This window comes from Mustela putorius, unplaced genomic scaffold, assembly GCF_011764305.1.
Source record: "Mustela putorius furo isolate JIRA1106 unplaced genomic scaffold, ASM1176430v1.1 tig00003909_pilon_pilon_pilon, whole genome shotgun sequence".
NCBI lineage: Eukaryota > Metazoa > Chordata > Mammalia > Carnivora > Mustelidae > Mustela > Mustela putorius.
In genome coordinates, this window is record NW_025422057.1 from 25846012 (window position 1) to 25858142 (window position 12131).

At 45.3% G+C, this 12131-nt stretch overlaps 1 protein-coding gene across 1 annotated transcript in view; it reads right to left on the reverse strand.

Annotated features, from left to right (window-relative positions):
• The window catches only part of WBP1L (WW domain binding protein 1 like), a 61404-nt gene extending 54618 nt beyond the window's left edge, over positions 1 to 6786 (reverse strand). Inside the window, exon 1 of the mRNA XM_004749364.3 lies at positions 6617 to 6786. Coding sequence (XP_004749421.1) covers positions 6617 to 6706 — 90 coding nt within the window. The 5' untranslated portion in view covers positions 6707 to 6786. The remainder of the gene's footprint in view (positions 1 to 6616) is intronic.
• Between the last annotated feature and the right edge of the window lie 5345 nt (positions 6787 to 12131).

The window sequence follows — 12131 nt, forward strand, 5'->3', positions numbered from 1 at the left end:
TACAATCTGTTGTCAGAGAGGTTATTTCATACCCTTCACAATGCTCTTCATATAGGAAGGCTGACCTCAAACACCGTGATAATTCGCGTGAGCGGATATGGGAAGAGCAGAACCAGCGTCTGTCCACCTCGGCACCACTGACATTTGGGACCAGACGGTCTTTGGTTGTAGGAGGCCATCCTTTGTTATCCCTGGTCCCAGGCAGTGACCAGCAAAAATGTTTCCAGACACTGATAAATGTCCTCTGGAAGGGGCAGAATTATCCCCAATCGAGAACAACTCTAAACATCGGTTCACCGTTTCCTCCAAGGACAAAAATTAAACTCAGATATAGGACAGAAGCAAGGGAGTCACTTTCAAACTCCCCAAATCTCAGCTTCTGAACTTAATCTGAGAGCTGATAATAACTTACCAATAACCAAATGCACACTGAGGACCACAAATAATAACAGTAGAGATAATCATTATTATACTTCTCACCATTAAATATATTCCAAGAGCTTTACATAGAGGACGTCTTTTCACCTCAGAGCAAATCTATAAGGTAGGTGAGTAGTGATCCCATTTTGGAGATGAGGACACTGAGGCAGAAAGAGATTAACAACTTGCTCTGGGATAGTAAGTAGAAGCCAGCTTTGGATCTCAGGTGGTCTGCCCCCAGAGCCCAAGACCTCACCACTGTGTTGGACTATATCCCACTATTCCCACACTGGAGAGCTCTTAGATCTGCACTATTAAGTAGCCAGTAGCCACCTGTAGCTATTTAATTTAAATTAATTAAAATGAAATATCATACCAGTCTTAGAAAACAGTCTGGCTGTTCCAAAGTTACTGTATAACCCAGCAATTCCACTGTTAGGTATACACCCAGGAGAAAGGAAAACTTAAGTCCACACAAAAACCTTGTATATGCATATTCATAGAAGCATTATTCAAAGTAGCCCCAAAGTGGAAAGAGCCCAAATGTCCATCATTTGATGAAATGGATAAATTAAATGTGGTACATTCACAGGACATGTTAACTGGCTACAAAAAGAAATGAAATGCTGACTCGTGCCATGATGGTGAGGAAGGGGGAAGCATGCTGAGTGAGAGAAGCCAGTCACGACCACCTTGTGTATGATTCCATTTATAAGAAATGTCCAGAATGGGCAAATCCATGGGGACAGAAAATAGAGTGCTGGCTGCCAGAGGCTGTGGGGAGTGGGGATGGAATAGGAGGGGCTGCTAATGGCTATGGGGCTTCTTTCTGGGGTGATGAAAATGTACTAAAATCAGATAGTAGGGGTGCCTGGGTGGCTCAGTGGGTTAGCCATCTGACCCTTGATTTCCACTCAGGTCATGATCTCGGGGTCGTGGGATCGATCCCCACATCAGGCTCTGCACTCAGTGGGGAGTCTGCTTGTCTCTCTCCCTCTGCTCCTCCCCTCATCCCCACTTGCTCTCTCTTAAATAAATTCATTAAACCTTAAAAGCAAAAAACAAAAAAAAAATAAAATCGGATAGGAGATAGTACACAATTCTGTGACATACTAAAAACCCATTTCACATACACTTTAAAAGGGTGAATCCATTGGCATGTTAATTATGTCGCAATACAGCTGGTTTTTTTGTTTTTGGTTTTGGTTTTTTGTTTGTTTGGTTTTGGTTTTGGTTTTGGTTTTTTTTTTTTTAGATTTTATTTGTTTATTTGTTAGAGAGAGAGAGAGGGAGAGAGCGTGAGCACAGGCAGACAGAGTGGTAGGCAGAGGCAGAGGCAGACTCCCCACCCAGCAAGGAGCCCAATGTGGGACTCGGATCCCAGGACACTGGGATCATGACCCGAACCAAAGGCAGCCGCTTAACCAACTGAGCCACCCAGGCATCCCTCAATACAGCTGTTATAAAAAACTAAATGTCAGTAAAAATTCAGTTGCTCATCTACCCTAGCCACCTGCCAAGTGTCAAAAGTCACATGTGGCAGAGTAGCTACCAAAACAGACAGTGCAGGGGCGCCTGGGTGGCTCAGTGGGTTAAAACAGACAGTGCAGATATAGATCATTTCTACTACTACAGAAAGTTCTAGCGGACACACTGCTTGGACCAACGGATAAAAGGCCTCCTTACCACCTAACCACAGTCTACCTTTCAAACATCTTCTACTTCCACCTTCCTCTACACACCCCCACTGGAAGCTTCCACCACAGACTATGTACCACCTCCAAACACCCTCCATTTGCACTTTTCCAGGCCGGAAGAGACTTGTTTCCCTTCCCAACCTTCAAAGCCTGGTCCAAATGCCTCTTCTGTGTAGCTTTTCCTAAATCTCACTTTCCCCTGGCCAGAGCAGAAACAATTGCTCCCACTCTCCTTCGTTTGTACATCTGTGCCTCCGGGTTAGAAACCACTGTGTGTGCGATTTGTCTTCGCCACCGGATTACCGCTCCTTGAGGACAGGGATTCGGTTACTCGCATGAGGGTTCCCAGGGGGCACCTGCACGACTGCCTGCAGCAGAGCAGACATTTCAGTAGTTGTGGGCTGAATTCTGCTGAAAGGATTTACAGAAATTCAAGGTGTGCGCTGAGACGATTGCTCGCTTTGGTATATAAAACAGACTAAGAAAACAAGGGAAAGGGAATCAAGAGTCCGGATGTTCCATCTCCCACTATTCTGTGAGAAGAAATGATGGTGATCACACTGAAATGCTGTTTTTAAGAAAGAAGAGTGGAAGGGCACCTCGGTGGCTCAGTGGGATAAACCTCTGCCTTTGGCTCAGGTCATGGTCTCAGGGTCCTGGGATCGAGCCCTGCATTGGGCTCTCTGCTCAGCTGGGAGCCTGCTTCCCCCTCTCTCACAAGCTTACTTGTGATCTCTCTCTCTGTCAAATAAATAAATAAAAATCTTAAAAAAAAAAAAAAAAAAGAAGAAGAAGAACAAAAACAACAACAACAACAGAAAAGTGTAGTAGAAATTCTGGCCTGAAAACCGGGGCACAGTTGGTGAGTAAGGGGAGGGGGGCACAAGGTACGGTATGCAGCAGCTAGGTAAGATAAAACTATCAGGAATTAAGACCACTGGGGCACCTGGGTGGCTCAGTAGTAGGTTAAGCCTCTGCCTTCGGCCCAGGTCTCTGCTCAACAGGGAGCCTGCTTTGCTTTCCCCTCTCTCTCTGCCTGCCTTTCTGCCTACTTGTGATCTCTATCTGTCAAATAAATAAATAAAATCTTTATAAAAAAAAAAAAAAGGAATTAAGACCCCTATCCCACTCAAAGTTTTAAGCATGGCAGAGGAAAGGTACAGACGGTGTCTCTAGAGATTAGGCTGGATGGCTTAATGGAAAAAGACATTTCTTCTAAAATTTTATTTTAAATAACGTCAGATTGTTCTAGTTGAATCTAAGAAACAACGGAAAGAAAGAAACTCTATGTATCTCATTCATTATTTAAATAGAAGAGACAAATGTACGGCCTCACTAGTGAATCCACTATTTTTTCATTCTTTATGTATTTAAGGAATGACATCTGAGTCACAGTGACCTATAGGAGAGTTAAGTCCAAGTTCCCAACCTCAGAAGTGAGCTAGGCTGAAAACTTTCCTGGGCCAGGATGGCAAGAAATAACAGTTCCAACGGAGAGCTGGTGACAGGGAAAGCAAGCCACTCTGTATTATATAAATACCTGATACCATGTATTTCTGATATTAGATACTTAAGTATAAAAAGACTGTATTTGACAGAGACATTTTAAGGGAAAAAAAAAAAACCCACAGTAAATCACCCACACCATGTTCAATACGAAATGAGTACAGCGAGTCCCCCTCATTCAGCGTTAGCTGGAAGCCCCTTGTTGAAATCAGGACAGTGAGTACCTGAACGGCAGCCTATGTCAAAATGGCCTCTGAATTTTTTGTTCTTCCCTGATTTCTACAAGCCAAAAATCAACAAAAATCCAAACAAAACAAAAAACCAAACTGACTAAACAGGGGTAGATTCAGAGTTAATAATTATATAGTAACTTCCATGCCAAAGGTTAAAATTCAAAACACGAATCTCACTGTAGAATCTAGTACTCCTGGGCAGAAATAGACAAGGGTATGAGGTGGGGATGGGGGTACTGGGTGTGGGGATGGTCAGGAAGAGAGAGCCCACTCATTACCAAACTCTCTCTTCTCTGCAGGAACCGTAACCACATAATAGCGACTGGTCAGTGCTAGCATCCATCCAAATGGAACAAAGTACAAAAGCCACCCTGTCCCCAAACTAAGTATTGGAAGTGCCAGAGAAATGATAAGAAAGCAGCCTGTGATCGATAAACTGCAATTAGGACATGACATTGAAGATCCCCTCCCCCATTTCTTGCCAACTCCCAGGCTTCCGTGACCTGGCGGCAACCTCCACTTTCCATCCTTCCTCTGCCAAAGAAGTGGATCCGGTTCCCACCATCAATTCAGAGGCCCACCACTGTTCTTCCACTGGCGCAAAGTATCCACAGGCCCAGGGCACCGACCTCCTAAGGCTCCAATGTTCTCAAATCAACCCTCAGGCTGTGTAATTTATTGGATCTTGGGAACGGCCTTTCTTAAATGTAGAAACAGATGCAAAAGGTGAAGTAACGCTTTGTTCTCTATTTTGTTCTGTCAACATCTATACTTTTTTTATGGTTAAGATCAATTTTTTTTTTATTTTAGAGAGACAGTAAGAGTGAGCGTGGGGGGGGAGAGGGGGAGAGGGAGAAAGAGACTCTCCAGCAGACTCACCGCTGAGTGAGGAGCTGGACGCAGGGTTCGATCCCACAACCAGAGCTGAAATCAAGAGCCAGATGCTCATCTCACTGAGCCACCCATGCGCCCCAATATCTATCCTTCTTAAGTTCCCCAGTCCTAAGGTTCTTTTTCAATAAATAAAATTTATTTCTCCTGGCACTTTATGGTTTTAACTAGGAAAAGAAGAACCCCAACAAACTCTGGGAGGGTCCCAGCCCTAGAAAAGAGAATATACTGGGCCAGAAAAATGAGCTCTATCCCTCACATGTTATTTCAAATATACATAAATAGATCGGGAAGGGGGCACAGGGGATACCTCAACAGATAAATAACAAATTGTGGTAGAGCCATATAGTGAATTTTATTCAGCCATCAAAAAGGAACCAAGTAGTGGTACATGCTACAATGTGGGTGAATCTCAAAAACATTATGTTAAGGGAAGGAAGACAGACACAAAGTACCACAAATTGTAGGATTCCATTTATATGCACTATCCTGAAAGGTAAATCCAGGGAGATAGAAAACAGACTGGTGGCTGCCAGGAGCTGGGGGAAAGGGAAATCGGGGAGGAACTGCTTAACGGGTAAGGGGGTTTCTTTGGAAGTGATGAAAATGTTTTGGAACTGGATGTAGTGGTTGCACAACACTGTGAATGTACCAAACACCACTGAATCGTTCACTTTAAATGGTAAAAGGGTTTTAAATGGATTGTTACATGAATTTCATCCCATTTTAAAAACGAACTAATTTCTAAAAGAAAGAATACTAGGGGACAAGACAAGACACATATGTGAAAAGGCAGCCCATAAACTCCTAAGGAAAAGATAAGTATTCTTCCTGGCACTCTGCTTCTACTCTTGATCACAACGCAAAGTTCAAGTGCTAAGCTTGTATAGACTCTGCCATCACGCTGTGTGTGAAGTAAGTGTGTGTCTATTCCCTTCTGAAAAGACAGGGAAGAGAACAGAAAGTGAAGAAAATAGAATGGTAAAGCCTTGCCAAATGCAAGGGAAGGAGGGGTGATTCCCCCTACTGCACCCCACCCAACTTGGCACCAGGAGTAACGCTCCTATTAGGGTTTCGAAATGCCAGCCGGAGCTGGAATCAGCACAAGCAAGCTTCTCTGCCTGGATAAAAAGCAAGCCACCCAGCAAGAAAAGCTGGGGTGCTCCATTTGCTGCCCATACTGGCATCAGCACCACCTTTGCTCAAAAGCCCTAGACTGGCCTAGATCAGCATCAGTGGCTGGCTCTCCCAGGCCAGCCAGCCTAACAGCAAGAGCTTGTTATAGCTCAAGTGTGCCCTCCTCCTGAGGGGTCCCGATCTACTTCATCTCACAGGCCTTCCAAGAGTTCGGCCTCCAACACATTAAAAAATGGAGCCAAGATGCCCTCCGAACTTCTCCCTGTCCAGCTTGAAATAAATATCCACTCGGCCCCTCCTTCTCTCAGGCCACCTCAATAACCCACGTACCCCTACCCGCACACACGTACGCCCTGCATCACTGCCTCGAAGACCTGCTTCACGGGGGGGACTCGAATGCGCCCCCCATGCCTCAGCCTCGCACCACTATCCAGTCACAGTCATCCCAGCCGACCTGACCTAACTGCCCTCTCCAAGGGCCCCACACTCGCTGGGCACCGTGCCTCTGCCACTTCCCTGACACCAAAACAGGTGTCCCTCAGCTGAACACCGACGCCCCCTTAGATTCTGTCCACTCCAGGCATGGGAGCCCCTCTTGGGACCCCTTAACTCTTGGCAACAACACTCCTTCAGCCCCTCCAGCCAGGCAGCGACGCCGTCTTCAGCCCCCTCCAGCCAGGCCTCGACGACCCCCAGGCCCCCAGGCTGGCCCGGACGCCCTCTCCCCCTTACCTGCGGGGGTTCAGCCCTAGCTGACAGGGGGCTGGGCAGCGCCTGGAGGAGCAGGAGCGCCATGCCACCCAGGAGCCTTCTCCTCTCCATCCCCCTCCTGCTCCTGCTCCTCCGCCACGGCGCCGCCACCTCCCTCCTCCTCCTCCCTCTCCTCCTCTTCCCTCTTCTTCCTTCTTCCCTTCTTTTCCTGTTTCACTCTCCCCTCCCGCTTCCGGCTCTGCTCCACCCCGCCGCAGCCCAAACACCCTCCCACACACGAGGCAGGCTCTCCAGTTCCAGCGCTTCGTGGGCCCCTGCCCTTCGTCCATTGACCAAAAGAGCTGTCGATCAAATAGAAGTTCCGCCCCCCCATGAAGACGGAAGACCGGAGGGATCCAGCCAATGAAAAGTGGGAGGAAGCCGGGCCATCTTGAGTGCTGCTTGGCAGGGTGAAGGCGTCCCACGCCACAGAGAGTGGCGGAAGTAGTCCGATGGGGGGGCGGGACCATCTGGCACCAACATTGAAAAATCTAATTCGAGTGCAGCCATCTTGAGCGTGGCGGAAGTACTAGATCTCTACACCTTGGCAAAGAAAGGGAAGGGGTATGGTGATTCTAAAGAGTATTGGAAAGCAACTTGTTTTAGAAGGTAACCGGGCACTGCTTAAATAAAAAACAACTGCAATCTAAAACCCTTTTGACGTTTTTTATTTGAAGCTCAGCCCTGGGTACCAGGGTCCGTCTTCTTGTCTCAAAGTGCCCGGGTGGTAGCTTAGGTCAATTTTAATTCCCTGAAATGGTACCTTTTCCTGAGGCATGGTGCTGGGTCGCCCCAAGTTGCAGGAACATAATTATATTGACTCTGCCTCGGAAACAGCTCTGAAATCCTCTCCCATTGCTTCCATCCATATTCTCATCTTCTTGCTAAATACAAATGGTCTCCCTGCTGGCCCTAGTTGCCAATTCCTCCCTCTCAGTTACTGCTGCACTCCACAGCAAGGATCCTCTATGACCCAAAACTAAACGTCTTTGTCTTAAATCTTTCCCTCTTAAAATACTTGAACTACCTACGGAACATTTAATCCGAACTATTCAACATGGTTCTCCCTTGTGCCCTGATCCCTGCCTATTTCTTTTTAATCCCATCTTCGGCCACTACATTTTCCCACACATTCCACTTACACCAAACACTTAAAAAGGGCTCCAGTGTGCTATGCTATAGTACACAATGCACATACAGTTTTCTGTTTATAAATTCCTAGTTCCCATCCCTCTCTTGTTTCTTCTTCCGGATTCTCATAACACTAACACACACTGTAGCTGATCTGTAATATCTGCCTAGCTGATCTCTCCCACTAAATCTGCAGTTTTTTTGTATAGCACACCGTCTTTCTCTCAAAAAAACATTTTTTTTTTTGAGAAATCCCTACAACATCCTGTACAAGGCCCAACCATGGCCCAACAATGTTGGTAAAATAAATGAACAAATGAAGACCCATGCCAGAAAAGCCAGATGTCTGTAGCTGCCAATTTCCTCTCAAAATCCTGCCAAAGCATTTTGCAGGTTGGCCTAGTCTAGCCCGTAGCTGAGCCCAGAGGGAATTTGTTCTTGGCTTAAATGGTGGCAAAGGGGGAAACAGGTAAGAGTGAAGAAATTGGTTCTGCCTTTTCTTGATCCTGCTTTCCTAAGTGTAACAAAAGGTGACAAGTAGGGTGGCTCAGTGGTTAAGCCTCTGCCTTCGGCTCAGGTCTTGGTCTCAGGGTGCTGGGATAGAGCCCTGCATCTGGCTCTGCTCAGCAAGGAGCCTGCCTCTCTCTCTCTCTCTCTGCCTGCTTCTCCATCTACTTGTGATCTCTCTCCTTGTCAGAAAGATAAATAAAGTCTTTAAAAACAACAACAACAAAAGGTGATAAGTATTTTTGCTGATCTCAAATGCCTTGGAATCTCATCCATACCACAATCAAGCTCCCTGGGGAAGAAACAAAGATTCAGTATTAGACAAAGACCAAATTATTTTCACAGCACAGGGTCTCAGTCCTGGCCTCAAGGTTTTGTAAGTCCTCCTTTATAAAAACCATGCATCATCATCATGAGGAAACCCAATAATGTCAATTCAGCAAACACAGATTTTACCCTAATTTCCCTTTCATTCTTTACCTGAGAGCTCAAACTGAGCCACTGGATGGAACAAACTGCCCAGTCTGGATTAGCACTTCCCACATGAAGGTGTTTGAGTCACCCTAACCACTTCGCTTTCCATATCCCACAGGTGCCAACTCAAAGAAAGCAGAGAGCTCTTACGGAATGAAGCTGAGATGCAGTTTGAATGAGTGCTTTTTGAAGTGTCTCTAAAATGTAGCCACCACATACTTCAGATTTTTCCAAAAGAGCCACTGCCTATATAGGGAGGAGGAATGCCAGGAAGTTTAAGGAGCTGGGAAGGAAAGGAGAAGTTTGACAGTTCTTGAAAGAACATCAGTGTTGAATTGCTTCCAAGCTCTGGCTAGCTCTGGTAATGTTTTTCCTATTTGTCTTTGGAAATGGGCAAAGCTGAAGCCAGATCTCCTATCCTAAGAAAGCTAGCTCAAAGACACAGAGTTTTCTGCTCAAAAATCAGTTCAAATCAAATTGCACATGTTACAGCATGGATAAACTTCAAAAATACTACGCAAAATGAAAGAAGCCAGACACGGAAGGCTACACACTGCATGATTTCACCTACATGAAAAGTCCAGAACAGGCCAATCTAAAGAGGCAGAAAGTAGATTAGGGGTTTTGAGTAGGTGGGGGATGAAGGGAATGAAGAGAGACTGCCAAAGGGTACAGAGTTTCTTCTGGGAGTAATAAAAATATTCTGGATGGAACACTGGACGGTTTAGTTGGTTAAGCTCAGGTCATGATCCCAGGGTCCTGGGACTAAGTTTGGCATCGGGCTCCCTGCTCAGCGGGGACCCTGCTTCTCCCTCTGCCTGCCACTCCCCCTGCTTATGCTCACGCTCTCTCTCTCTCTCTCTCTCTGACAAACAGATAAATAAAATCTTAAAAAAAAAAAAACCAGTAAAATAAAAAAAATAAAAATATTCTGGAACTAGTGATGATAATTACAACTTTGCGAGTATACTACAAAACACTGAATTGTACTTTTTTTTTTTTAAGATTTTATTTATTCATTTGACAGAGAGAGAGCACAAGCTGGGGGAGCGGTAGGCAGAGGGAGAGAAAGAGAAGCAGGCTCCCCGCTGAGCAGGGAGCCTGATCCCAGGATCTTGGGATGATGACCTGAGCCTAAGGTAAACACTTAACCGCCTTGAGTCACCCAGGTGCTCCTGAATTGTAGACTTTAAAAAGAGGAATTTATTTTATATGAACTATATTTTAATTTTGAAAAAATAGGGAGAAAAATTAAATTGCAGCCAGTACCTTGGCCTCAGGGAAGAGGCCCTTTTTCTTTAGAGCAGTGGTCCTTGAGGTGTGTGCCCCAAACCAACAGAATTGTCCAACATCGCTGGACAATTACTAGAAATGCACATTCTCAGGCCCCGCCCCAGACTTAAGCGTCTGCCCTTGGTCCAGGACATGATCCCAGGGTCCTGGGATCAAGCCCCATATCAAGCTCCCTGCTCAGTGAGCCTGCTTCTCCCTCTTCCTCTGCCTGCTGCTCCTTCTGCTGTACTGTCAAATAAAATCTTAAAAAAAAAAAAAATCTACATGCAGCCATCAAAAGAAATGAAATCTTGCCATTTGCGACAACATGGATGGAACTAAAGCATATCATGCTTAGCGAAATAAGTCAAGCGGAGAAAGACAACTATCATATGATCTCCCTGATATGAGGAAGTGGTGATGCAACATGGGGGCTTAAGTGGGTAGAAGAAGAATCAATGAAACAAGATGGAATTGGGAGGGAGACAAACCATAAGTGACTCTTAATCTCACAAAACAAACTGAGGGTTGCTGGGGGGAGGGAGGTTGGGAGAAGAGGGTGGGATTATGGACATTGGGGAGGGTATGTGCTTTGGTGAGTGCTGTGAAGTGTGTAAACCTGGTGATTCACAGACCTGTACCCCTGGGGATAAAAATATATGTTTATAAAAAATTAAAAATTAAAAACAAAATCTATACATTACTCTGTGCTTATCATGGTAAATGTACTCTTAATCCCCTTCATCTGTTTCACCTGTCCTCTCACCGACCTCCCCTCCAGTAACCAAGTTTCTTATCCATAGTTAAGAATCTGGGGTTTTGGGGCGCCTGGGTGGCTCAGTGGGTTAAAGCCTCTGCCTTCGGCTCAGGTCATGATCCCAGCGTCCTGGGATCGAGCCCCTCCTCTGCTCAGCAGGGAGCCTGCTTCCTCCTCTCTCTCTGCCTGCCTCCCTGCTTACTTGTGGTCTCTGTCTGTCAAATAAATAAATAAAATCTTTTTAAAAATAAATAAATAAATAAACTCCACTCTTCTAAAAAAAAAAAAAAGAATCTGGGGTTTTTTTGAAGATTTTGTCATGGTGAAGAACAGAGAGAGCACACAAGCATGGGGAGTGGAAGGCAGAGGGAGAAGCAGGCTCCCCGCTGAGCAAGGAGTCCAATGTGGGACTTGATCATAGGATCCCAGGACCATGACCTGAGCTGAAGGCAGACGCCTAACCGACTGAGCCACCCAGACATCTTTTTTGGGGGGGAGGAGGGGTTGTCTTTTTTTTGTTCTTTGTTGATTTTGGTTCTTCAATTCCACATATGAGGGAAATCATACGATATTTCGTTCTCTGACTGCATTCCCATATAGTGCAAGAGCATTCCTTTTTTTTTTTTTTAAAGATTTATTTATTTATTTATTTGACAGAGAGAGAGAGATCGCAAGTAGGCAGAGAGGCAGGCAGAGAGAGAGAGAGGAAGAAGCAGGCTCCCTGCTGAGCAGACAGCCCCGATGCGGGACTCGATCCCAGGACCCTGAGATCATGACCTGAGGCGAAGGCAGCGGCTTAACCCACTGAGCCACCCAGGTGCCCGAGGATTCCTTTTTTGACACATGCTCAACAACACGTTTTTCTCGCTTTTTTTATTTTAGCCATTCTAAGAGGTTTGAGGTATGATCTCATTGTGGTTTTGATTTGCATTTCCCTGATGATAAATGATGTTGGGCATCTTTTCATGTGTCTGTTGGCTATCTGCATGTCTTCTTTGGAGAAATGTCTGTTCATGTCTTCTGCCCATTTCTTAAATATTATTTTTTGTGAATCTCCACACCCAATGTGGGGCTTGAACTCAAAACCCTAAGATAAAGATCTACATGCTCTACTGACAGAAACAGCCACTGCCCTTTTTCTGTCCATCTTTCAATTGGATTATTTGCTTTTTTGTGTGTTGAGTTGTAAAAGTTCTTTATGTATTTTGGATACCAGCCCTTTATCAGATGTCATTCGCAAATATCTTCTCTCATTCAGTAACTTGTCTTTTAGTTTTGTTGTTTCTTTGGCTGTGCAGAAGCTTTTTATTTTGATGTAGTACCAATAGCTTATTTTTGCTTTTGTTTCCCTTGCCT